This window comes from Bos javanicus, chromosome 22 (genome assembly GCF_032452875.1).
Source record: "Bos javanicus breed banteng chromosome 22, ARS-OSU_banteng_1.0, whole genome shotgun sequence".
In the NCBI taxonomy this organism is placed as follows: domain Eukaryota; kingdom Metazoa; phylum Chordata; class Mammalia; order Artiodactyla; family Bovidae; genus Bos; species Bos javanicus.
This window is the reverse complement of record NC_083889.1, coordinates 59,262,374-59,288,992: the sequence shown is the minus strand read 5'-3', so window position 1 is coordinate 59,288,992 and position 26,619 is coordinate 59,262,374. Positions and strand designations below refer to the sequence as shown.

The 26,619-nt window shown below is 59.2% G+C and overlaps 2 protein-coding genes across 5 annotated transcripts in view; both read left to right on the top strand.

Annotated features, from left to right (window-relative positions):
* Window positions 1-24,893, top strand: part of RAB7A (RAB7A, member RAS oncogene family) — a 63,415-nt gene extending 38,522 nt beyond the window's left edge. For 2 of the 4 annotated variants that reach the window (XM_061397285.1, XM_061397286.1), the window contains exons 4-6: window positions 2,482-2,700; window positions 3,925-4,053; window positions 8,667-24,893. In XM_061397285.1, the coding sequence (XP_061253269.1) occupies window positions 2,482-2,700; window positions 3,925-4,053; window positions 8,667-8,792 (474 nt within the window). In that variant the 3' untranslated portion in view covers window positions 8,793-24,893. Of the gene's footprint in view, window positions 1-2,481; window positions 2,701-3,924; window positions 4,054-6,023; window positions 7,320-8,666 lie in introns of those variants that run through there. The other 2 variants (XM_061397287.1, XM_061397288.1) reach the window with 1 other exon arrangement.
* Window positions 24,766-25,829, top strand: LOC133235592 (histone H1.10). Its single transcript, XM_061397289.1, has one exon. It carries the CDS (start codon window positions 24,766-24,768, stop codon window positions 25,408-25,410), a length of 645 nt encoding a protein of 214 aa, XP_061253273.1. The 3' UTR covers window positions 25,411-25,829.
* Window positions 25,830-26,619: the final 790 nt, after the last annotated feature.

Sequence of the window (26,619 nt, the reverse complement as noted above, 5' to 3'; positions counted from 1 at the left end):
GACGAGGGATGGAGACTGTGAGGAAGAGGGCCCCTGAGAGATGGGATGTGGGCAGCCGAGAAAACGGAGACAGACTGCACAGGCCAATCTCAGGTTAAACTCAGTAAGGGAACAGTGAGCTTTAGGATTGAGCCGAGCAGATCACCTCAAAGAAAACTGGAATGCCAGAAAGCAGAATCCTCAGAGCACTTGGGGAGAGGAGATGGGTGCAGGAACAGCAGGTGGACAGGTGAGCTCTTGGCCTTGCGGCCGAGGGCTACGTTCAGGTCCTGGGCTCAGATGCTGCCTGGAGACCCCCGCGTCCCAGAGCAGGAGCAGACAGACAGCGGTGGTTCTAATAGCCACGAGGGCTTGCAGAAGGGAGGCCCAGCCCCTCCCGGCTCGGCGCCAGTCTGATGAAGCCCCACAGCTCAGATCTTAAGAGTTTCTGAAATCAGTGCACCCGCTGAGAACCCAGGGCACTGAGCAGTCTGGAAACAGTGCGAAAGAAAATGTGGTCCTCGGGTTGAAACAGAAGGCTGGTGCTCAGGCTTCTGCATCCAGCTTAAAAGACTGGAAGTAAATGAAAACACCATCTCCGGACAAAGGCATCCTCATTCCAGGTCTTAAGGAATCCTCCCCTATTTTTATGCGCCTTCAGCAGCATGCCAAAAAAAGAGAGAGGATTCACAAAGGGCAACACAGTGGAGACCAATGGAAACCTCCCTGGCGGTTCAGAGTGGTTTTTGTATTGAAAGAAATAAAGCCATCTTGTCTATCTGCAGAGAAGCTAAGCAGGTGGCATGGGTCAGTAGGGTTGCTGAAAATGAAGCACGTTAACCCAGAATTAGAAATTAGAGAGTGTTTAGCAGATGGGATACAGCAGATGAGGGCCGAAAGGTAGGAGAGTGACGGGAAGGGAGAAAAGGCAGAAACAGGACTCGGTGAGCAGCGCAGACTTTTCATCGTCTCTGAAGAGCGAGAAGGTCAAAGATGAGTATTTGCTAGGAAGTTTTCATGGTAGATGTGGTACAAATCCACGGATTCAGGGGAGCCCACATTCCAAGGAGAAGACTGGAAAAACCACATTGAAAGAAAAATCCATTCGAGATAAACTTGAAAGCAGCGAGAGGAACAAGAATGACTAGGAAGCGCAGCGGTGAGGCTGCTCGAGGCTGCAGTGGGTCCGGCGGCTGCCGCTTGTTCTCTGGGCAGGCTGCTCTGCCCTCGAGGTGCCCGGCTGCGAGGAGGGTGCGCCTCCCTCAACTCGGTGCAGAAAGCCTCAGAGCCGCACTCTAGGCAGGGGGGAAGGTCCGCAACGCTATTGCAGCTTGCTGGTGTGACAGAAACAGGAGTCCCCTAACGCGCCCTGTGCCGCTGGGCTGTCCTCGTGTGGGCTCGCTCTCTCCGGGCGGACACTGGTCCGGTTTTGTGCAGGAGGCCGTCCTCCCTGACCCGGCCGTCCGTGTGGTGCCAGCAGGTTGGCGTGTTGGCCAGTGCAACGGGTCTCAGGAGGCCAGGCCGGCTGCACGGAGGCTGGGCCGCCTCCTGCAGAGGCTGGTTCGTTAGATGAGATGGGTGGCTCAGCCCACACTCCGTGTGACCTAAAGCCCAGCCCTTGAGTCCTGGCCGGCGCTGTGGACGTAGTTTTTACTTGGGCTGTGAGGATGTTCAGTCTCGTGCCGTCCTGAAGCTAAGTGCTTCCTGCAGACAGACAGACAGAGGGTCCAGCAGGTGGCGACTGCTGTCAGCTGGAGGTAACTGCGTGCCTTCTGCCCCGGCACTGGGGCCTGTCCTGGGGACACTGGTCGTCCCTCCCGGCCACCCGGGCCCTGCTGGGGTCTGGGGCATCCAGGAGGTGCGGCCTGCATCCCGGCGGGGCAGCGCGTGGTCAGAAGCTCTGAGAGCCGGGTGCCGCTGTGCCCTCGGTCAGCACCTGCCCTCCGTGCCGAGTCCTCCCCGCCTTTGCCTTCATTGTTCTCTCCCTCCCCTTCCCCTCCTCACACAGCGCTTTTCTTTGTCTCTTGAGATATGATAAAAAGAAGGGTGTTTTAAGGTGAATGTTACATACAGTAAAATACGTAGATGTAAAGAAACGTACGACTCGGGGGTCCCGTGCTGGCCTAGTAGTTAGGGCTTGTGCTTTCACTGCTGAGGCCCTGGTTCAGTCCCTGGCTGGGGAACTACAATCCTGCCAGACTCACGGTGTGGCCAAATAAAGTAAACGTGCCCTGAGTAGACGCTCCCTGCGGGGAGCTCCCCAAGTGCGGAACGCCTAGGTTTTCGGTGTAGCTTTTCCTTACGTACCTCCCTGTGTGACCTCCACCTGGATCAGGACCCAGGCTTGGGTCCCTGGGCTTCGGGCACATGCACCCAGCTGCTGTCGGTCAGCGTGCTCCACACACTCCCTAAGTCCTGAGGTGCTAGTCTCGGGGTAGCCCTGCCGTCCCCAGCGCCCCGTCCAGGGCTGCGCCCCCAGGAGTGACGGTGTGTCTTGGGCAGATTTGGGACACGGCGGGACAGGAGCGGTTCCAGTCCCTGGGCGTGGCCTTCTACAGAGGCGCCGACTGCTGCGTCCTGGTGTTCGACGTGACCGCCCCCAACACGTTCAAGACCCTTGACAGCTGGAGAGACGAGTTTCTCATCCAGGCCAGTCCCCGGGACCCCGAGAACTTCCCCTTTGTCGTGCTGGGAAACAAGATTGACCTCGAAAACAGACAGGTGCGTGCTGGCGATGGCGGGGTCCTTGGTGGGGGGCTGCCTTTTAAAGGGGGTGGCGCCAGTGTTCAGGTTTGACTGGTAAAGAACCACGTGCCCCGAGGTTCACCCCATCTTTCTGTCTGTGTGTGATTCCTGCAGGGGAAGGGTACAGTTAACGGGGGGGCACCTGGTCGCCCTGGGGTGGCGCCTGGCTCCCCAGGAGCAGAGCGGGGAGGGTGTGTGGGGTTGGAGCGCCCTGTGGAGCGGCCCCCTGCCAGCCCTCCTGGGTCCGGTCCGGGATTGACCTCTAGGCCCTGTGGGACCTTAGTCTCCAGGCTGTGGGGCAGACTTACCCTTGGTCTGGCTCACGCACTGCTGAGCTGAGGACACCCCTGGGCGGAGGTCAGGGCCGCGGGGCCCCAGAGGGCCTGCCCAGCGCCCTGCTCTCTCGCCTGGGCCTCCTGCTCTGAGGTGCCCTGTGCACGTGGAGGGTCTGTGCTGAGCGCCTCGTGGCTCTGGGGGTGCACAGGGGCACCATCTCCAGGCCGGCTGCCCTTGGGGACTGGGGCCCAGGAGGCCCCTTGAGATCCCCACACCACCCGCACGGCCATGACTCGGGCTTGTGGGCGCCTCTGCCTCTGACCCGGGAGGAGGGTTCAGTTGCCCTCAGCTGTCATCCTTAAGCTGCGGGGCCCCCCCAGATCCCACGGGTCGGGAGGTGCTTTGGGCTTTGAGTAAAACTGCTCTGGCTTCCTTTCCAATAGCATTTCTCTGGGGACTGTAGACAAAGTTATTCTTAAGTTTAGCTGAGTTTATTTTTGACCAGTCACTCGTTTCCTAAGTGAATTGGTTCTTGTCTCGTTCCTGAAAACAGGCTTGGGTGGGGAGTGAGGAAACAGGACGTGGCTGGGTTGGGGGCTCTGGGGCCTGGGTGTATCAGGCCAGGGGCCCAGGCAGGTGTGCTGAGCAGTCACAGGAGGGGCTGTAGACCTGGAGACCAAGCTCCCAGGCCTGTCCTGGGCCGGGGGACCCTGCGGCCCCAGGAGCGGCAGGCACTTCCTCCCGGGCTGGCCGCCGCCTCCCTTCACAAGCTGCTTCCAAGTGCAGCTCAGGGTTGCGGGCTGAGGGGAAAGCCCAGCTGTACTGTGCTTAGCTGGCGCGGGGCTGGTGGGTGGTGGCCAGCCCGGGGTTCTTCCGGTGGGATTCCTGCTCTTCCTGGCACCTGCGCCCTGCCTCTCCCTTCAGGTGGCCACCAAGCGGGCACAGGCCTGGTGCTACAGCAAAAACAACATTCCCTACTTCGAGACCAGCGCCAAGGAGGCCATCAACGTGGAGCAGGCCTTCCAGACGATTGCCCGGAACGCGCTCAAGCAGGTTGGTGTCTGCAGCATCGGCGCCTCCGGTTTCGGACCCTTGGCCTGCACCTCTCCCCGCGGGCTCTCTGTGCAGCCATCAGCGCCTCCGGGTCCGGAGCCCCAGCCTGGCCGCCTCGGCCTGCACCTCTCCCCGCAGGCTCTATGTGCAGCCAGAGGCGGTGGCGGGCCTTTGAGAGCAGCCCTGTCCCGCCGTCCTTAGGTCAGCTCCACAGGGCCACTGAGGCCGCCTCGTGTGGGGCTGCCCTGCTCGGCACGCTCCTCCCGTTTGAGGGTACATTTGAGTTTGAAGCCCAGCTCTGCTGCCCGTCTTGGGATCTGGTCTAGTTTTTAAATCCTATCTGAGCTGTACAGTGAGATTGCCTGCTTCCAGGGCGTTTGTGAAGATTCAGTGAGGTGTACCAACTTTTGGAATTATCCTAAACGATCCTCATAAAGGTTAACCCAAAAGGCTCTAGGAATCGTCTTCCTTAGGTAAGGTTTTCCTGCGTTTTCTCTGTGTTTATTCAAATGTTCCCCCTCCCCCCAAATACCAGTGGCATCTTGTTGGCATGTGCCAGGTGAAGGCTCTTCTGGCCCCACAGCGGCAGGGCAGTGCTTTCCTCCCTGAACACTCTTGCCCCTAGAGCTGGAGTTGCGGGAGTAAGACTGTCCGACTGGTAAGGTGGCCCCCGGCTGTCCCTGGGGACAGTGGTGACCCTCGGTCCCGGCACCGCGGTGGCGCCCCCAGCACAGTGCCCACACTCTGCAGAGGGGCCCTCGCCCGGGCCTCAGCCGTGCACGGAGGTGGGGGGTGAGCTGTGTGTGGCGGGCCTTTTTCTCAGCCCATCTGGCCACAGTGAGGAACCTGCCGGTGGGTGTGCCTTTCCCTCTGTGGGGCGCACGCTGCCTGCATCGGGCCCTCCCCACGTCGGCCTGCCTGCAGTCCGCATGCTCCCTGCGCAGCCTCTGCCCTCGCTGGTGGTGTCCTCCTCCTCGGCTGTGTTTGGTTCGTTATCCATTTAAACTAAGACTTTCACTCCAGGTGCAACCTTTTCCTCCCTCGTCCTCTCCCCACCACCCACCCCGCAAAAAATAAACCTTCCTGAGGTTCTAACTGAACCGCACGACAGCTGTGTCAGCCAGCACCGGGCCCCTGACAGACTCCACAGACCGCATGGCTCACGGACACACTTTTATTTCCTGTCGGTTTCGGGGCCACAGTCTGCAGTCGAGGGGCCAGCAAGTCCGATCTCTGCTGAGGCCTCCGTTAAGACAGAAAGCAGATGAGCGCTGGTCAGGGCTGGGAGCAGCGGGCGGGACAGGCCGCCACTGCTGGAGCCGGCTCGCCTCTGGGCCGGGAAGGTCCTGATGGCGCTGACCAGTGAGCAGACCAGGCCACACGCGCACATGCTCACTTCTCAGGGAGAGGACCTCCTTAAAATACAGGTAGTCCTGGGCGCGGTCGCTTGTACAGCACCTGTGAACAGAGTGGTTTCCCCAGAGGACCTCGACCCGCGGGTGCTTCATGTCTAAGGGACAGGTGAATTTTTTCCCTAGGAAGTAGGAAGCTGCCCCTTGCTGGAAACATGTTAATTCAGCCCCAGTCCCCGTGAAGTGACCCCAGTCCCTGTCCTGTGGGCCCCACAGTGAGGGAGTTGTCCTGGGCGGGCCCGGCGTGTGCAGCCTTGGGGGCAAGCTCTCCTGAAGGCCTGGAAGAGATGGCAGACAGACCTGGGTCCAAGAGAGACGCGCGGGGCGAGCTCGCGGCGTGTGTGAGGGCCGGGGCCCCAGACCCTGCCTTCGTCAGGCGCTGGCAGAAGGTCCCAGAGCGGGCACATGCGGGCGGAGGGCGTCAGCCTATCCCTCCTGCCCCTGCCCCGCAGCGTCCCTCGTCGCCCGCCTGGCCCCTCCGCTGCGGGGCCCGCTCCCCTACGCCGCGGGACGCGTACCCGCCCCTGGCCCGCAGTCACCACTTCTCTCCCTGCCCAGGAAACGGAGGTGGAGCTGTACAACGAGTTCCCCGAGCCCATCAAACTGGACAAGAACGACCGCACCAAGCCCTCGGCCGAGGGCTGCAGTTGCTGAAGAGGCAGAGAGCAGAGCGCACAGTCCTTCGCGACCGAGAACACACGTACAGGCCTTCTTCCACGAGCCCCTCCTCCACACAGACAGTCATCTCTCGCCCAGCTGCCCGGAGAGCCCAGCACACCGCCGACCCCCGCACACGCCCCACAGGCCCAGCGCCCGCCCCGCGGGCTCCACGGCAGCAGCACTGCCGGCTGCGCTCACCCGCCTGGGGTGGAGTCTGCGCTGGAAGCTTTTCCTTTTGTCCACTGGAGAGAGAACTGTTTACAGTTAATCTGTGTCTAATTAGTTCTGATTTTTTTAACCGTCTTGTGGTCTTTTTACCCACCCCCTCCTGTGAAGGCCACCATGTGGGAAGGCTGGTGCCCTGCGCTCCATCACAGGCTCACACCCAGTCTGATCAGGCTGAGTTTTGTATGTACCTGTTAATGCTTGTTACTTTTAACTAATCAGATCTTTTTACAGTATCCATTTATTATGTAATGCTTCGTAGAAAAGAATCTTATAGTACATGTTAATATATGCAACCAATTAAAATGTATAAATCAGTGTAAGAAATTCTTGGGTTACGTGTGTAAGTCCTGTGATGCAGGCGTAGAGACCGAGGGCTGAACCTGGTCTGGACCGCAGCGTGTTCAGCATCTCGAGGTGAGAAGCGCAGCAGGAGGCAGTATTCTGTACAGTAGACACGAGAATCATTACGCCTTTTATCAAGACTTCAGAGCCAAACGCTTTGCACCTCTCCAGGGGAGACTGTCCAGCTCCCTCTGCACCTAAATTTTCCAAGAGGCCATTTGCATAATACTTTGCTGTGTGCAATGGAGAAACAGCTGTTTCACGAATTAAAACTCTCATTTTCCCTTTTTTTCTTTCCTGCTCCACACTTTAAAACTCCCCTGTTAGATTCGCATCCACATCCAAGAGGGAGAGGAGGCCTCCCAGACCTGTCCTAGCGACGGTACCTTTGTTCTAGAAGGCGCTCCTCTTGGGGTGTGGCGTCCTCCGTGAGCACACCTTCCCCCGCCCCCCGACTCCCCAGTGGAGCCCCTGAGCCCCCGCTTCCTGGCGGGGCCACCCCCACCCCCTGCACTGTAGCCTGCTTCACAGAGCTCCCCTCCAAGGGCCTGCGTCCCAGGGTGTGGGCCAGGTTCTTCTGTAAGAGACGAACGTGATGCCAATAAAATGTACCGAGAACAAAGACCGTCTGTCTTCGCCCCATCTTTTCCTCCAGGCCTGGGCTCGGGCAGCCATGCAGCTGGTCGCCCTCATGGCGCTTTCTCTCGAGCGGCAGCCGCCGGTACAGTCCGCGGGCCTCCTCCGTCCAGCCCCTCAGCACCGGCCCCTGGTGTGTGCCGTCTGTGTTTCTGATCAGAGTGGCGGGGGGGGCGGGGACCCCGGCTGGAGAGCGCTGTCCCTGCAGAGGCGGGGCTGTGAGCAGCAAGCGTGAGCGGCTTTTGGGTTTGTGGTGGTTTAGCCCACGTGGTTGCTGACACGCGGCCCTTGTGTGGTTCTGGGTTTCTGACTCTTGACAGGAGGGTTCGGCAGCAGGGCCCGCGTTCCAGCACAGATGAGCCACGCTGGGATGGCAGATGCCGTGAGGATCAGTGTTACGAAACAGCCACGTGTCGGTCGGTGGGAGGGTGGAGGATGGCAGGACCGCGCCTGGGGCTCTACGCACCCCACGTCTCAGGTCCCCGGCGGGTTGCTTCTTCCGGCCGCTCTGGGCTCACCCCCTGGATGCTCACGACCACGACAGCACCCGTCGGGCACATGGCTCCCTGTGCTCTGGCCCCGCCTCCTGGGCTGGGTGTTGGGGGCCCAGCGGCCTCCCCTGGTGCCGGGTGGTGGTGAGTGGACCCCGAGGGGTGCTTACCTCACAAACCAGGCTGTAGCCCTCTGGTCCTGACCGTGAACAAGTCGGGGAAATGGACTTGAACCTCTGACCTCAACCACCTCCTGAAACCAGTAATTATCCTTACAGTGACCCACCTTGTTTTCTAAATAGATATTTAATAGTGCTATAACCATGCATGTAAAAGTCACCTTTAGACAGAATGAAAAGGTAAGCCAAAAGTAGGAGGAACTGTTTGCAAATCATGTATCTTACGGAGACTTTGCGTCTACAATATGAAAAGTAATAACTTACTATGACTCAATAATAAGAAAACAAAATGGGGAAAAAGACTAGAATTAAACATTTTATCAAAGAAGACATTCAAACTGTCTTCTAAGAATTAGAAGAAAATGTTCTCCAAATTGTTAGTCACTAGGAAAATGCCAATTGAAACCATGATGGAGGGACTGGACTTCCTGGTTGAGGAGTCTGCCATCCAGTATCAGGGACTCGGGCTCAGTGCCCCTTCTGGGAGCTGAGAGCCTACGTGCATCCAGGGAAGCAACCCCATGCGCTGCGACTGCTGAGCCTGCACGCCACAGCTCAGGCCCGATGTAGCCCGGTAGATGATAAACACACGAGAGGAGTTCAGTACACGTGGACCAGAGTCACTATAATACAAAAAAAATACCAGGCCTTACGAGGACTTGAAGAAAACGGAAGCTCCCCACAGTGCTGGTGGGGATGAAAATAGTACAGTCCCCACTGGAAACATCCGCCAGTTTCTTAAGAAGCTAAACATAAGCTTAGCGTATGACCCAACAACGTCACTCCTGTGAAGCTCAGAGAAATAAAATCATACTCGCTCAAACCCCATCGGTGCTCTTGGCAGCACTGTTCATACCAGATGAAATACGGAAGCAGAGTTGGACACAGCGGAGCAACTGAACTGAACCGATGGAAGCAACTCCACTAGCAAACGGATACACAAGTGTGGGAAGTCCGTGCACTGGACTTAGAGAAACAAAGTGACGAACAACGCAGGTGGACCTCAACCTCAGCAGAGGAGGACGACGCAGAGTGTTAACACGCCGTGGGGTTTCACGTGCAGTGTTCAGAACAGAAACGTTTAAACCGAAGTCAGACCTGCGGCGACCTGGGGCTGAGTGGGGTGGGGCGGGGGCCTGGCTTCAGACAGGCTCAGTGGAGTTGTCGAGAGTGAAGACGTTAGCGTGGACCACGGTGCCGGCACGACTCTATAAACTTACCAACTTACTGTAAATAACAACTAAATGTATTGGATCAAAAGTCTCTTCAATGAAGTTATTAAAATTATCTTTGGAAAATAAGTTTGAAGAACCATAGAGAAAGTCCCTTTACTCAGATAATGTTTGACGGTAGACCGTGCTTTTAGTACGGCTCGCTCTGCACGCTCCTGCCCAGGCCAGCCGTACTCCGGAATGAGCTCAAATTTAACTTCGTGGCCCTGAACCCAAGCACAGCCAGCCGATTTTAAGTCAAATTTGACTTTGAACTGACCTTGACTCACATCTCAGTTTCATCTCCTCACTGACAAATCATCCTAACCATGGGCGCCTTGAAATGACCTTGAATCTGACCCTCCTCCTGATCCTGTTATATTCCAACTTTCAAGTTAACACTGAGCCCTACCCACTGTGACAACTCCTCTCCAACCTGGGACTAATCCACCTTAACGTCCCATCAGCCCAACATCATCACTTGTGTCCTGTACACACACAGCTACCTCACCTAGATTTGGTTTTCCCTCAGTAAGAAGAGGTGGAGGCTGAACTCCACCACCGCAGTATCTTTTCCCATGTTCCTACCAGGATTGCACGTGCTCTTGAGAGAAGCAAGTTTGCTCCAACAAGGAGTAACGTGCTTTTGAAGAGAATGGGATTTGCAGTGTTTGCACTAATGCAAATTCTTATCTGTCATACTCCTTAGATCCTTTGAATTTGCTCTGCTTCCAGGAAGAATGTGAATTGAGACGCGTGTGTGGTGGTGTGTCTACATTCATCTCAGTTCCAACAAACAGGGAGGGAGTTCCTTTTGAGAAACAGCAAAGATTTGTTGCACCGATACCGACACCCCCTGGCCTTGAAATGACTGTCAGACACTCGCTGTGCCCATGTCTTGCCCTAATTTAGGTAGACTTCATGCTTAACCTCAAACCGGATCTTTACCTTGAAACTGACCTTGAGCCTGACCCTGATCCAGTCTCTCACCCTGTGAAGGAGTATGTGTTCCACATGAATTGCCCTAATTTTGCCCATAACCTGAACGTGTGGAATCTAGAGAACAAAACAGTAAAAACGCAAGTTCACAGATGCAGAGAACACAGTGGGAACCAGAGTCGGTATGTGCAGTGAGCATGGGTGAAGGGGTCGGGAGGTTAGGAAGGCCTTTACAGAGTCAGTCCTGGGCAGGTCACCTACAGCCCGGTGACTAGTTTATAAATCTGCATGGGTAAAGTCACCGGGAGAGCAGACCCTAATATTCTCATCACAAAAGCTTCAGTGCACGTGACGAAGGGGGGGTCATTTCACAGCACAGACAGTGTTGAGTCATGACGGCCCAAAGCCCACAGCATGTTACCTGAGGGACAAACTCCGCCTAAGCCTTGTGCATGACACAAAAATTAACTCCAAATGAATCATAAACTGTAAAACTATGAAACTTTTCAAAAAATACTCAAGACCTAAGGCTTGGTGAAGAACTCAAACATGGCTCCAAAAGCATATTCTATAAAAGGAAAAAATCAATAAATTGGACTCCATCAAAATTCAAAGCTTTTTCTCTGGGAAAGCTATGTTTAAGGGGACGAAAGGACCCACTACACAGAGTAGCTCCCAGTAGCCCTGGTGTCCAGAGTGTTTACTGGGGCTCCGTTAATGACTGATGACGGCCCACGGAGCATCTCGGCCTCCATGTCAGGATGGGGCCTGGGCTGATGAGCTGATGGCCGTGAGCATGGGGTGGGGGGCCAGGGGAGGCCCCCTCACGCCTGGTCGTGCACCCTCGTAAAACTGACACACGGGACACGGCGGGACCCTCTACCTGGCCCCAGCTCGCATTGCCGGACTTTCCCCGCCGGCCTCCAGCGCTCGCAGGTGGGGCTCCAGCCTCAGACCCACTGTGGCCAGCCCCACCCCAACCAGAGACACGCCTGCCACGGACGACGTGGGGCGCCTCCTGGAGACCACGGGCGAAGCCAGGCCTCCCTTGGGCAAGTCCACGTTCTTTCCCACAGAGCAGGGGGTTCACCCGTTTGAAGCAGGTGAACGCAATTCGCTTGAGAAGAGCGTCCCGGGAACTTGTCTGGGAACTAGGGGGGCGGGGGGATCTGCAGAAAGCACTCAGCGTTCCGTCTCTAGACTGGATGCTTTTGTGACCACAGACCCCAGACTGGAGTTGCACACGCCCCACCTCCAGCCAGCCGCGCTCGCTGCAGACCTGACCCCCAGTCCTAACTGGCCAGAGCCAAGCTCGTAATATCTATGCTGAGCTCCCGTCTGTCCTGAATCCGGGACTTTTTGTACATGGACAGACGCCATGGTTTGTCCAAGTCTGAAGGTCTGACAGTGGATTCTGACAGCAGCCAAGGGCCTCTGTTCAGTCCTGAGCAGGCTTTTCCTCCAGGTGCTGCGCTTGTCCCTGCACTCACCGCCAGCAGATGCATAAGGTACGCACTTGTTCCAGCCCTGCTTAGGCTCTGTTCAGTACACTGGGCACAGTGTAACACATTGCACCCGGAAAGCTGCCTGTCCATCTTTATTTCAAAAGTCTGAACATATGGCCAACATGTATTTAAGTTCAGTGTCTGATGGTGCAGTTTAAACATGAATAAAACAGTACACACACCCCTAAAGAGGCACAGTTCAGCAGTTCAGGACCCTCCCAGTGCTGTGCAATCACAAACACTATCTCAAGACCATTCTCATCACTCTCTCACTCCCCACTTCATCATGTTTCAGTAGAAAATCGCATGCAGAAATATGGTCAAAAGGGTTCGTTTGTTTTTTTCTCACTTAACTTATGTGGAACCCAAACATCAAAGCAATGAACATAACCAAGCTGGTGCAGATGATTTTCAAGGCTTGATGAGGATCAGTTCAGTTCAGTTGCTCAGTCGTGTCCAACTCTTTGCGACCCCATGGACTGCAGCACGCCAGGCCTCCCTGTCCATCACCAACTCCCGGAGTTTGCTCAAACTCATGTGCATTGAGTCAATGATGCCATCCAACCATCTCATCCTCTGTCGTCCCCTTCTCCTCCCACTTTCCATCTTTCCCAGCATCAGGGTCTTTTCCAGTGAGTCAGCTCTTCTCATCAGGTGGCCAAAGTACTGGAGTTTCAGCTTCAGCTTCAGCCCTTCCAATGAATATTCAAGACACTTGATTAGGATACTTGGAGTATATCTGCTATCTCCCGTATGGTATAAACATCGGTTGTTCTCAATGTCTCGATTTGATCGCTATCAACTTCAACTGATCTACCCAACCCTGGAGCATCGTGCAAGGAGAAATCTCCAGCAGGAAGCTTCACAAACCGCCTGGACACGTTGGGTCAGGCACAGCACTTTGTCCATATGCTGCACAAAGCTCTCCGCGTGCTTCAGTTGTGTTTTTACCTCCACTCTCACTCCACTTTCAATATGCTGAAAATGCTGCTGACTTCCCCTCCTGTCTTCAGTACTAAAATGGCTACACAAAAATTGACCAATTTTGATTTTTTAAAAGTGCATACTGATGAGACAGCTGTCACCATACAACGGAACAAAATTGTTTCAAATGAAGACAATTGAGTGCTACCAGAGCCATGTTACAGAAAGAAACAAACGAACATTTTGGCCAACCCAGTACAACCCTGCGGTAATCAAAACAGCAGTGGCCCTGGCATGAGGCAGGAATACACGAAGGTGGGACACGCAGCAGCGCAGAGAGAAACCCGCACCCCTGGGGTCAGTCACTCTAGACGAGGGGAGGGAAGAGAGACAGTGCAGGAAAGCAGCCTCTTCAAGAAACGGTACTCGGAAAACGGACAGCTGTGTGCAAAAAAAGAAATGGGAACCTTCCCTAACAACATATACGAAAATAGACTCGAAATGGACTCAAGACCTGACTGTAAATCGGCGCAGCCACTGTGGAGCACAGTATGGGAGCTCCTGAGAAAACTAAAAATACAACTACTATTAATACCCCATCCAGCAACCCCACTCCTGGGCACACATGTCCAGACAGAAGTGCGAATAGAAAGACACGCGCACGCCTACACAAAAAGTCACCAAGTGATTTTTTCAAAATGCATACTGATGAGGCAGCTCTCACCATGCAACGGAACAAAATCGTTTCAAATCAAGTTGAACACAACTTCAGCGCAGCAGTATTCGTGGTGGCCAAGACAAGGACACGACCTGAACGACCACCGGCAGACGGACAAAGACGGTGTGACGGGGCTTCCCTGGTGCTCCAGGGCCTGAGCATCCGCCCGCCGACGCGGGGGACACAGTTTCCGTCCCTGGTCCAGGAACCAAGATCCCACATGCTGTGGAGTAAGTGGGCTCACGCGCCACCATTCCTGAAGCCCGGGTGCCTACAGCGTCTGCTCCGCCACAAGAGAAGCCGCCACTCGCCGCAAGTAGAGAGCAGCCTGCACAGCAGCAAAGACCCAGCACAACCAAAGCGAAGACAGTTTTAAACGCCGAAGGATTTCAGCCGCGCACCAGCTCTCCCGATCACCACCCCAGCTGGCACCCCTACTCCCACTTCGTGGTCCACTGCCCCTACATGCGTCACACCAGAATTTTCAAATGTGCAAAGGCCAATTCTCCAGTGGCTCCTAGCAGCAGTCCCAGCGCACGTGCCTGTCTTCGCGCATGCGCCTGCTGGCATGAGCCGAGAAGCGTGTGGCTGGAAGCTGGTGCTGCCGAAGCCCTGGCGAGCCTGGAGCTGATGTGGCTGCCCTGCTCGGCTTCCCTCCAACCGCTGGCTTTCCTGGCATCCAGAAGAGACGTGAGCGTCAGCCTGGCCCACCGCCCTCCTTCCTCCGGCAGAGGCCTGCCTCGGTTCACGGGGCGCGGCGGGAGGACTCCCTGTCACCGGGAACTCGTCGCTTTGCTAGAGCTCCAGGGGAAGGAGCCGGTGCTGGAATGCCGTCCCCCACTCAGGGTCTTGTCTAGTCCGTGGGTTAACGGCGAGTCCAGGGAGGAAGAGGAGGGGTGAGGGGTGTAATAAAGCCCCAGCTTTAGGGGAGCAAAGGCCCACCGACCGAGGTGGGGGTCTGCATGAAAAGCCAGCACAGCTGTCAGCCCAGAAAGGCGCCCTCCCTCTCCCCCCAGTCACGCCTCCACCCCTGGAAGGGCTGTTTGGCGGTCGTCTTGTCCCAGGGCTGCTGGCTTCACCCCCGCTCCAGGTCCCTTTGGAGACGAGGGGACCCTCCAGCTCTGGCATCCGCTTAGGTTGCCCTGGGCATCGCCTGAGTCCTGTCAGGGGATCGCTTCCCTGCCTCCTTCCCCTGAAAAGGAAACTGCTAGAGCCTGGTGGGCTGCCGTCTATGGGGTTGCACAGTCGGATACGACTGAAGCAACTTAGCAGCAGCAGAGCACACCGAAAGGGCTGTACGCTGTGGCCAAATGGCGTTTATTCCTGGACTGCAATCTGCGAAGTCTGTCAATGCATGGTGTTTATAGGGTGAAGATGAAGACCCACCGTGATCATCTCAAATGATGCAGGAAATGCACTCCAAAAAGTTCAACTATGAAGTTTCCCCAGGGACTTCCCTGGAGTCCCAGCGGTTAGGGCTCCGGAGCTTCCACCACAGGGCCACCTGGTTGGGGAGCCAAGTTTCCATCCCCAGTTGGGGAACTAAGATCCCGCCTGCCGACTGGGGCAAAGTACAATGAATTACATAAATAAAAATGTAAACATAAGCCAACTCAGACAAACAGACCAGACTGGATGCTGCCAGAGGTAGAGGGTGGGGTGGCAGACGCGGGTGAAGGGTCGAAGGCACAGGCTTCCAGGTCCTGGGACGGTAACGCCTGTGACGGTGACTGGCGTTCAGCACGCTCAACTACCTGCATATTGCGAAGCTGCTAACACCGCTGAACCGAGCTCTCTTACCTGACGCGGAGCAAGCCATGCTCCACCCAGACGCCTGAGATGCCGAGGTTTGAGGGTTTATTCACAAGGCAGCCAAGCATGGAGACAGGAGAATGCACCTCCCGGCAGGCAAGGGGCTGGGGCATGATGGAATCAGGAAGCAGCAGCAGGGAGAGGTGGTGGGGAAAGGCATCGCGTCCCACTGTGGGTCTGCGCAGGTGGAACCAGGTCCCAGGGTCTGCAGCTTCAGAAGGTCACCCTGTGGACACCCATGCCAGCCCAGTCGGCGGGGCCGTGGTCCCACAGCTCAGCTCACACCAGGTGTAGCTGAAGCCGAGTTCCTGGAGGACAACTCACGCAGACATGTTGTTTAGGCTCTGAGCTGCGTGGAGGATACGTGACTCTTTATGCAGCAACGATTAAAATGAGCTTGAGGCGTCAAGGCAGGTTACAGGTGAAATGGATTTAACTACAGACTCCACACAGTTTCACAATGAGGGTAGGTCTTAAAAAGTCCTCATCAGGACAAAAAAAAAAAAAAAAATCCTGGAACTGTGTACGGTGACGGACTGTGCTGCTTCACAGCACATACAAACGTTCAAGTACCAGGTACATTTGGGAGCTTCCCAGGCAGCTCAGCCAGCGGTCAGGAACCCGCCTGCCACTCCAGGAGACGCGGGTTTGATTCCTGGGTCGGGAAGATCCCCTGGAGGAGGCCATGGCAACCCACTCCAGTATGCTGGCCTGGAGAATCCCATGCCAGAGGAGCCTGGCGGGCTGCAGTCCCTGGGGTCACAGAGTCAGACACGACTTAGTGACTAGACAACAAATGTTTAAACCACAAGAGATGACACACTAAACAAGACCATTTTCCTACTTGTCTTCAGAGTCTTGCAGCCCTGAGCCTGCCTTCCGCCTGGCGTAGCAGCGGGGGCTGCTCTCAGTTGCCCCCTTATGGGCCCGCCGGGCCTTGCAGACCACCTCATTCACTGGTATTTTCTACCTGTATGTTTGTGGACCCTGGATAGATACAATTGGTGCTTTGTGGTTTTCTTGTGGGGTTTTTCAGTTTCCTGGGACAAAATGTGAATACACCAGCATCCAGACAGAAGAACGGGGAGCAGGACAAGGAGGCACAGAGGTGTGTGGGGGCACCCTAGTGAGGACGCAGCTCTGGTGGCTCACCATCAGCTGAGTTTGCGACGCCCTGGTCCCCGGGGTCCACAGCCCCACAGCGGTGGGGGCAGGATTCCCGACCGGCCAAGGCCAGCAGGTGCCGACTGTACGTCCCTGAAGGCAGCACCAGGCAAGGGCGGTGAGGACGGGCAAGAGGGCGCTCTGGAAGCCAGCTCTGCTGGCTGGAGTGGCCGCAGGTCAGGTGCGCGCCGGCTGTCACCTGCCAGCTGCCCGGAGAAGCCAGCCTCCAGGTGGCCAGTCTCCAGTGGGGCTGTGGACATCACGTGTGTGTGTGTGTGTAGGGGTGTCCCGTGAGGACAGCAACGGCTGTGGACATCTACACGTGTGTGTGTGTGTGTGTGTGTGTGTGTGTGTGTGTGTGTAGAGGGTAGGGGTGTCTTGTGAGGAACCCGCGGCTGGTCCCCGGGCGAGGGCAGAGGGGCCCAGGCCGTTCTCGGAGACCACAGAGCTCAGACACCGCGGTGGGGGCCAGCAGGGCGGGGTGTCCGCACGGACCCGCACCGCAGAGCCGCCTCCAGAGCGGCCCTGCACAAGCCGCCGAGGGTCCGTCGCCACCGAGGGTCCAGATCGCCCGCTCTGGGTCAGTGCCTTTCCCAGAGCTGCTCCCTCAGCGGCCTCGCGAGCCCGCGTCGCCCGGGAGGCCCCCAGGCCCCTCCCCGGGCCGGCCCCGCCCGGGGCGCGCGCGCTCGCCCCCGCGCCGCGGGAGGCCCGTTGGGAGGCGCGCGCGGTCTCCACGGAGACGGCCGCGGGGACGCGCGCCCAACGCCCGCCTGCGGCCCGCGGCTCAGACCTCCGGCGCGGCTGGAGGCGGGCGGGCGCGAAGGGCCAGGGGTACTTGGGGAAAACGCGGAGGCTGGGCGTCCGCTCCCGCGTCCCTCGGGCAGAGACGAGCGTCCCCACCCCGGGGACCCTTCCCCTTCTGTCCCCAGAGGCCTCCGCCGGCCACGGCCGCTACCCTCTCCGCGGGTGATGGCTGTGCTGCCCACACGGAAGGCTGCCCCCAAGTCCCCGGAGCCCCCCGCCCAGGCCTCCAGGCCACAAGCGTCCCGTTGGAAACGCTCCTTCCTCCGCTTGGGGCCGCTGCTAGCCCCTCGCAGGCCTGGGGTGTGTGTGTGCGGCAGGGGGAGAGGCCGTCTAGCTCCCCGCGCTCTGGGGGCAGAGAGGAGAGGCCACGTCTCCGAACTCCTCCTAGTCAGGGCCCTTTCTCCTCATTGATTCACACAAACTTTTACTGAGCATCTACTGTGTGCCGCCTACAAAGGGTCCGGTGACCCACAAGCCAGACAAGCAGAAGCTGGGTGGGGAAGAGAGACTTAAGCTATAAATGCAGAAGCTACAGTAGTGACATGTGCTTTGGAAAAAAAAAAAAAAAAACCCTGGAAAAGTGAAAGACGGTGGGGGGTGGATGGCCCTACTTCAGATGGGGTGCTCAGGGAGGGCTTCCCGGAGGAGGTGGTATTCACATGATTGGCAAGAATGGGAGGCGAAGGAGGGCTCACCAGCACAAAAGCCCCAAGTGGAGGGGCGGGTTGGGGACGCGAGGCAGGGCAGGACAGCAAGGCAGCACGCTTGGATTTTATTCTAAGTGCGATGGGAAAGAGCCTGAGGGTTTAAGTTTAAGGAGGGATGGGTAGGATCTGATGGGGCCCAGTGGGGGCTCTGAGAAAACGGTGGCTTCTGTGAAGATCTGGCCACAGGGAGACCCACTCGGAGGCTTTCTCGGTCTTCTGGGGCTGGTAGTGCCTGGTGGACAGGTCCAGGGTGAGCTCAGAGGCCAGGAGACAGCTCGGGCTCTCCCCCAGGTCCCCTCCCGATATTCCCAGGTTCTGGGGCCTGGCCCCAAAGGACAGCCTTCTCACCCAGACAAGGCGGGCACATGGCCAATGTCCGTCCTCATCCAGGGGCCTGGCCTGGCCTGGTCTCCCCATCCCTTCCCCATCCCCAGCTAACTGGCCAGATGAGAGGTCAGGAAGGGCAAGAGCACTGGACTGGGAATAAGACTTGGAGCACAACCCAGAAACCCTGGGTGGGCTTGGCCCCTTCCCTGCAGCTTGCACCTCAGCTTCTTCAGGTCCCAGGGGATCCCATCCCCTGAACCCATCGAGAATGCTCCCAAAGCATTCAGGGGGCCACCTCCTTCAAGAAGCAGTGGCTGATGAGCGGAGCGGAGGGGAGCTCAGTTTTGGAGAGCTGTGTATGTCAGGCTCTCAAGTTAGGAGAAGGTGTTGTCTGGTGGGCTTTGCTGGCCTCTTCATTTTCCCAATGGGTCCCCATGTACCTGTCTTCTGAAATAGCAGTTAGAGCCCCTTCTAGTCTCATATTCGAGGCTACACAAGACAGAAGGGTCTTGGGGGCAGATGTTAAAGCAGAAGATAATTTAGCTAGAGAAAATGGGAGAAGGAATTGGGGTGACCAGGGTTGAAGGAGCTGGGGTGGGAAGCGGGCTGTGGAAGGGAGGGCAGATGAGCCAGGGATATAAAGTCGAAGAGGTCAGCAGGGCCCGGATGCTGTGGCCAGGGCGGGGTACCCTGAGTGGGAAAGCAACAAGCTCCCACTCTCCTCTTCAAAGGGCTCTGGTAGGGAGGAAGCGAGGGGTGGTGGGCAGGAGGAGGGGCACCCCCAGAAAGTGGCAGTTAGGGAGCTTTCAGGGCAGCTGGGGTTGGTTCTAGATCAGGAAAGAAGTCAGGATCCCCAGGACTGGGCAAGCCTGATCGCTCTGAGATGAGCTTCTGTGAGCCTTGCCGGCCCTCGTGCTAACCCTAAGCCCGCCCAGCTTGGACTCCCATTTCATTCATTCAACAAATATTTATTGAGGGCCTACTATGTGTCAGGCCCCGTGCAGCATGGCTTGAGAGCATCCCTGCTCTCGTGGGGGTGACAGGCACAAGACAGGGCAATCTCAGAGAGCGATTAACGGGATAAAACCAAGACCTAGTGCTAGAAGGGGGGTGGCGCCGCTCCTTGAAATGAGGGGAACAGCAGATGCTTTGCCATCTTCCCTGGCCGGGGGGACCTTGCCAGTGGGGCGACACTGGAAGATGGTTTCTCTGCTTGTCAGGCTCTGCCCTGGCCCCGGTGTCCCTACCAGAACAGTGTCTGGACGCAACCTTGCCCCAGCCCCTCGGCCTCAATCCCCGGGGCCCCATGGAGAAGAGATGTTAAATACTGCCGAGGCCGGACAACAGTTCCGGCCTTGGCCTCCCTGGAGCATGGTCCAGCTCACCCCCCAGGGGACCCAGCCGGAGGAGGGAGGCAAACGGGCAAGGGGCCAGCCTCTCCTGGGCCTCCCTGTCCGTGGAACATGGCTTGAAGGTCACTCAGCGCCACTGTCCCCTGAGCCTGCCCCCCTCTGCCGGGCAGCGATCCCCCTGCAGGGGAGGCCCCTCGGGGAGGCGGGAGCCAGCCTCTCCTGGGCCGCCGTGCCCACAGATCATGGCTCAAAGGCCACTCAGCACCACTGTCTTCCCAGAGCCTGCCCCCCTCCCTGCCCCTGGCTGGGCAGAGATCCCCACAGGGGAGGCACCTCAGGGAGGCGGGGCTGTGGCTGAAGGAAGAAGGAAGAAGAGGAGGGTGGGGCAGAGCCAGGCTGTGAGGGGCAGGATGCTGGGCCATCCAAGCCCCCAAAAGGCTGAAATCGATGGGGGAGCCACGAAGCCCCAAGGAGGCATCCAGGTCACCAGGGGTGGCCCGATGGCTGTACCTGAAGTGTGGTGTGGGGATGGAGTGGGGAGATGCACACGCAGGCCAGGCCAGGTGGACTCACAAGGCCCAGGATGGGTGCTCACGGGGGACGTGGGTTGGGGGGCGCACTTGGAAGCCTGCCGGGTCACAGGGCATCAACACTTAAGTGGATTTGTAAGAGTGAATCTGGAGGCTCGTTCTGGGCTGGTGAACAAAGAACAGTCAGGGAAACACATCAGCAACCGCCCGGCCTGCCCCAAGGGCACGACCAGCCGGGCACAGGCCCCGGGACGCGGACCGGTGTCCAGAGCCGAGACGCGCCCCTCGGTTGTCACTTCACAGCCTTGTTCCCCCAGTCGGGTTTTATACCTCGAATAACTTCACTAAGAAAAAGGGCTCTTAAAGGAAAAAGACGTAAAAGGCCTGGAGAAGGCGGTGTGGCTGAGTGGGCGGTGTGGCCCAGCGGGTCCCCAGCTCTGGCAGAGCGGGCTACGGGAAGCTGGGGGGACGCTCCGAGACACAAGCCTCTGCTCACGTCCACGGGAACAGCACCACCTGCCAGGCCCCGCGTCAGCTGTCGGCTCCGGTGGGGGGGCTGTCACTTCACGCCTCTCGTTCTCAGGACCCCCCACCCCCAGACGAGCCTCCCTCACTGGGACCCCGACACACCGCGCCCGGCAGTAGTGGGTCCTTGCACACTGAGCAGCGCCCATCCCTTCTTTACATGCTGTCTTCTAAGCACAGATGCACTTTGGGGGTGTCTGCAGCAGGTGGGGGGGAGCCCCCCAAGGGGAAGTGGAGGTGGGTGGGCAGCCGGGGCTCCGGGCTCGCTCCACTGCCCCTGGGGACAGGGCGTGGGGGCCTCTCAGTCCCTTGTACTGCCTCAGCAAGAGCGTCCGCTCTCCACAGGTGGCCTGCCTGCCGCTGGCGGGGAGGGGGGAGACCAGAGACCCCCAGAGCACCCCCATTCAGGGCTTCACAATACACATTTGCATCTTAAAGGCGACCTTTCCCCACCGTCACACCTGGTGAATTCCCCCATTTCCCCTTAGATACTAAAAAGCACCTAAGGCCTCTTCCATTTTAAACCCCAAAGCGGGCCCAGGCTAGAGCCAGCCTCCTGTCTAAAACAGTGTGGGGAGACAGAGCCTCTTGTTACCCCCGGAGCCTGCTGGGCCTTTCCCACAGGGGCTGCGACCCCTCAGACCTCTCGGCCTCACGCCTGGGGCCCCATCCTAGGCTGTCAGAAACTGAGTGTGTGTGTGTGGACCCCTACAGGGGTGGTGACAGAGCTGGCCCAGGGCCCAGGCAGGTGGGTCACACGGGGAGTGTGTGGGGGAGCGGGGGTCCAGGCCCAACCACATTCTGCTGCAGGGTGTGCCCCAGGGAACAGAGCCCCAGGGAACAGGGCCAGGTCAGCTGCGCTCAGAGGGCCCCCCCGCCCCCTACAAATAGGCAACATAGGGTCAGATAAGGATAAGTGCTATGAGGAAAATAAAGCGGGGCGGTGGGCCTGGAGGCAGCTCTGAATGGATTCTGGAGGAAAAGGGCCAGCCCCATGGCTGTGCCAAGGCCCCAAGCGGGAGTCCCGGCAAGGAACCAAAAGGCCAGAGCCAGAGGGTGGGACGGTGGAGGGGGGAGCGGCCCCCCGCTCTCTGCAAGTGTGGGGGAGAGTGGGACTGCCAGAGAAAATGGGAGACACAGAAGAGACACTTCAGACCCCCCGGAAGGGATGTGGGCAGCCGCTGTCTGCTGCTCAGGAGAGAGATGGGGGTCACCAGTGTATGGATGGTGTTTGGAGCAGCAGGACCCCAGGCCCTGGCCAATTGCAGAGGCCCCTTTCCTGGCGTTTCGTCATTCTTCCATTGGCCACCGGAGGCCTTTGCCACCTGTCCTGTCCTTACAGGGGTGGCAGGCGGCTCCCGGGAGTGTGGGGTTCACAGACCACACCTTCCTGAAGGCGTGGGTCCAGTCCTCTGTTTCCTCATCTGTATGCTGAGGTCAGTGGGAGGAAACCACTCCGTCCCACCAGCTCCTGGAGCCCAGAGTTGGTGCCCCCAAGCCCCGGGGCCCACCGGGCTGGAGGGGCCTCTGGAGCATGTCCGCCACATCCTCCTGGTGGTCTGGGCTGCGCTGCCCGGCCTGCATGTGTCCACTCTCTGCTCTGAGTCCTCTACTCCTCTTGGTATGGCCAGGCCTCCCCCTAGGCCGCAGAGCCTTCCCCCTACTCCTGCCCACCCCCTCCTCGCCGATCAGGTGCTGGACATCAGCCCATTGTTACTCAGCTCCCACCCCGCTTCTGCCCCGACCCAGGTCCAATCTGCAGATTTTTTTAAAAAGGGAAATTTGAAATCTGGACTGCATTTTTGTGTGAAATGGCCTGATTTTTAAATTTCGCCTTTTAAAATACACTGGGCTGAACAGGCAAAGTCCAGGCAGAGGTTCTGAGAAGTCGGAAGCTGGCCTGTCGGTTCAAGTTCAACCAGTTTCCTGAGGGGCTGCCCTGGGTAGACAGGTCCTCAGTTCTAGAAATTCTCTCAATCTCCAGGGCCCGGGCCATGCCTGGTCCCCTCCTCTCTGATGATGGATCTTCCTCTGTCTCCAGAGGACAGCCACTGTCTCCTGCCAGCCCACACCCTCCCCTTCCCCGGGGGAGAGGGCCCTCACCCAGCCCTGCCTGCTGCTGCAAGCAGCTTCACATTTTCAGCCCATCCCCCGCCCCCACAGGATGAGCAGGTTTCAGTCTGGGGTCCCCTCGGGGGCCTCGCCCTCTGTTCTCCCTTTGACCTGAGTCCCTCTCGCCTGTCACCTGGTTGCCCTGGGCTAGCTGTCTCCCGGGTGCCCCTGCTCACTCTCCACCTCCGTGCATCCTGAGGGGGACAAGGGGTCTCCATCTCGCAGCCTCTCGCCCTGCACACACCTTGCATCTCTGGAACCCGAGGTCTTCGCTCAAGCCCTGTGTATCCGAGGGCCCCTGACCACTGCTCCCCATTCCCCCCTGGACTCAGGGCTCCCAGCCGCTGGGCTGGAAGGGGCTCGGCTTCTCCGCAGGAGCCCACGCTGAGACTCATCTTCCTTCTCTCTCCTGCTGGATGTACTCACTGCCCCCTTTTGTGGCTCCCAGCACCTGACCTCCTCCATCCCCCTGCAAATCCCACCAGCCTCACATTTCCCTGGCTCAAAGTCCTTCACCCCTGGGGCTTATTATAACCGCCGCTTGTTGGAGAGCACGCGGGGCCGGCCGGGCAAACGCTGGGGCAGGGGTGCGCAGACCTCTGAGGGGCCCGCGGTTCTGCTCTACGCCCCTACTCCGTCCCGCCAGCCCCTCCTCCATGCTTGGGCCTCAGGAGACTGCAGGGCGCAGGATCGGGCCTAAATCACTCACCCTAAAAGGGATCCACCCTCCTCCTGGAGCGTCTCTACGTGTCTCAGCTTTTCCCAAGTGAGGGCTCCTTTGGCTTGGAGAAAGATGGTCCGACGCCGCCTGCTCACCCCCAGGACTGGACCCAGCGGCAGGGCCGCCAACTTGCACAAGCTTCCGCCTGGTACCCAGAGAGTGTCCCCGCTCTCAACTGCGCTCCCCACACGGAGTGTGTGTGTGTGTGGGGGGGGGGTGTGCCCAGAACGAGGATCCGCTCCCCTCCCTCATCCTCCTTGGGAAATCCTCCCGGGGCCAGCGCCTCCCCTCGCCCCCGCCGGAGCCGCCTTGTGGCTCTGGGGTAAAGGTGGAAGCTACTTCGCACCACAAAATGGGGGCACTTGTAGCATCCACGGCGGCGGCCGGGGGGCGGGGGGGTGGAACGCCTAAGAAATGTCCCCAGAGAAGCACCTGCAGTCCTCCCCGCCGCCTCCCGCGTGGTGCCCTGGGCCCTCGACGCCTAAGAAAGCCTCGGGTGCGCAAAGGAAAGCGCCTGCATCCGCCCTCCCCTTGCACTCAGGCGGAGACCCCCCTCGAAGCGTCCCGGCTCCTTCCACACTGCCCCAGCCGACCGCGCGAGGGCGTGCCCTGTGTTAGTTCGGACAAATTAAAGCTCGTCCAGCGGGCAGGCCCGGGGTTCCCTGGACGCGATCTGGGCTTGGGGGCCCGTGGAGCACTCTTGGCTGTCAGCTGCGGAGCTCCGGGCTGCGGGGTCCCCCTGGGGGCCCGCGCTATTCGGCCTTAAACGGGGTGCCCCCCTCCTCTCGCGCTCCCTCAGCCTAGGGTGCGCCCCTCCGTCCGCCTCTAGCGAGCCCTCCCTGGGCGCGGGCCGCCTCTCCATCGCGCAGCGGGCTCGGGCCCTGTCCAGGGTGCACTGCGGCGCGCACGGCGGTGCCGGGGAGGCCGGGTCTGGGAAGCCAGCGGCCGGGGAAGGGGCTCCAAGAAGCACAAGTTGGCGCCGGCCCCGGACCAGGCTGTTGTTGTTCTCAACGTGGTCCGCCGTGGAGCCATAAAAGGGGAGCGCAGCGCCCTCCCCGCCAGAGCGCAGCGCGCACGCCCAGCGAGTTCCGGTGTAGGCAGCGGTGGCGGCAGCTTGCTAGGCCGACTTCCCGGCTCCCAGACTGTCCCTGCTCCGGCCACTTCGCGCCGGCTCCTGCGTTCCGATCGCTCCCGCGCCAGCCCCGCTTCCGGTCCCGATTCGGGACCCCCGCTCCGGCCGGCCCGGCCCCCACCCCAGCCCTGCCGCCCGGCCCCAGGCCCGGCCGCGGCCGCTCCCGCCTGGAGCCGCCGCGAGCCCCCAGCCCCCCGGCGCCCCCGCGGCCCCTCGCCTTTCTTTTCCCGGCGCGGCCCCCGGGTTTCCGCGCCCCGCCCGCCACCAACCCGCTCGCCACTATGTCTGTGGAGCTCGAAGAGGCCCTGCCGCTGACGACTGCCGAGGGGGCGGCCAAGAAGGCGGCGAAGGCCGGAGGCTCGGCCGCATTGTCTCCGTCGAAGAAGAGGAAGAATAGCAAAAAGAAGAATCAGCCGGGCAAGTACAGCCAACTGGTGGTGGAGACCATCCGCCGGTTAGGCGAGCGCAACGGCTCATCGCTGGCCAAGATCTACGCCGAGGCCAAGAAGGTGGCATGGTTCGACCAACAAAACGGGCGCACCTACCTCAAGTACTCCATCAAGGCGCTGGTGCAGAACGACACCCTGCTGCAGGTGAAGGGCACCGGCGCCAACGGCTCCTTCAAGCTCAACCGCAAGAAGCTGGAGGGTGGCGGCGGCGAGCGGCGCGGAGCCCCGGCGCCCGCTTCTGCCCCAGCGCCCGCTGCGCACAAGGCCAAGAAGGCGGCCCCAGGCGCGGCCGCCCCGCGACGCGCGGACAAGAAGCCGGCTAAGGGCCCACAGCCCGAGAAGCGCTCGCACAAGAAGGGCGCCGCTTCCAAGAAGGACAAAGGCAGCAAGGCCAAGAAGGCGGCGGCCGCGGGTGGCAAGAAGGTGAAGAAGGCGGCCAAGCCCAGCGTCCCCAAAGTGCCCAAGGGCCGCAAGTGAGCGCGGGGCCCTGGCGCCCACTTTTCCACCCCGAGTGCACGTAGGTTTTGCGCGGAGCCCGAACCGCCGTGCGCGCTCCGACAACAGTGGGCCCGGGCCGTGCCGGCCTGCCCATCCCCCAACGTGGGAGTTTTTTTTTTTTTTTTTTCCCCCGATTATTGTTTGCTTTAGATTTTTGAAACGGCCCTGGCGACGCCCTTATTGGCTCTCGCGCTTGGCCTGGGCTGTCGCCTTGGTTACCGGCTCCGGGGCGCCAATGGCCGGGCTGCGCCTGCCCGCCCCGGCCCTGCGCGCGAGGACGCCACGGCGGCGCAGCCCTTCCCGCCTCCGGGCGCGCGCCGGGTAATGGCGCGGGAGCGCGCGTGGCTTTTTCTCCGGTCTCCATTTTTGGGACAAAATAAATTGTTTAAACCTTTCAACCGTTCTTGTCGTCTTCGAGTGGAGTAAGGCTGGGCGCGGCCGCCGCGGGGCTTGAGCTTGGGCTGGATGGGTAGCGCAGGGTCCCCTGCGCGCCAAGTCCGTTAGAGACGCAGGCGGGGAGCTGGGCGGTTGGTCCCAGAAGCTGGGTAGAATGGCGTTTTCGCCCACCGCCCGGGGGCTGGGGGAGCAGGAGGGGCTCTGCGAGGCTCTGCTCTTAGTCGCTGCAGGGTGGGCCTTCTGGAGTTGTGAGGCTCCCTGTTGATGTGATGGACAGCGGACCCAGGCTGACCCGCCGTGATGCAAGAAGTGGTCTGAGCAAGGCTGACCCTCCTGGAGCTTGTAAATCTGGAGCCTATGTGGGATCCAGAGTTAAGGGTAAATTGGCAAGAATGAGACGGCCTTGGGAGGCCCCCACCCCTTTGTGTTCAGCATATGAAATAGTTGTTGGTCCAAGTCGGGTACTAAGCTGAGGCCTATTTTAATATGTTCCTATGAAGGGACAGCTCTGCAAAACGAGAGAACTGGAGCGATGGGGAAGCCAGCGAACATTCCAGAATAGTGCATATGTACAGACCAGGCAGAGCAAGCCTGGGCTGGGGCTAGATGAGAGCCGCAGAGAATCCTGGTACAGCAAGTTCCTTGACTGCCGCCTGGCAGCCACTGCCCTCTGGAACAGAGGGAGGGGTAACAGCACAGACCCTCCACACGGTGGGCAAACGGCCATCCAGACCCACTTGACCTCTCCCGGCCCTGCTGGGGGTCCGCACTGCCTCCTGCTGCAGGGCCAGC

Bases quoted from the DNA above. Each gene is read 5' to 3' on its own strand.
- LOC133235592 (XM_061397289.1), top strand. From the start codon at position 24,766: ATGTCTGTGGAGCTCGAAGAGGCCCTGCCGCTGACGACTGCCGAGGGG.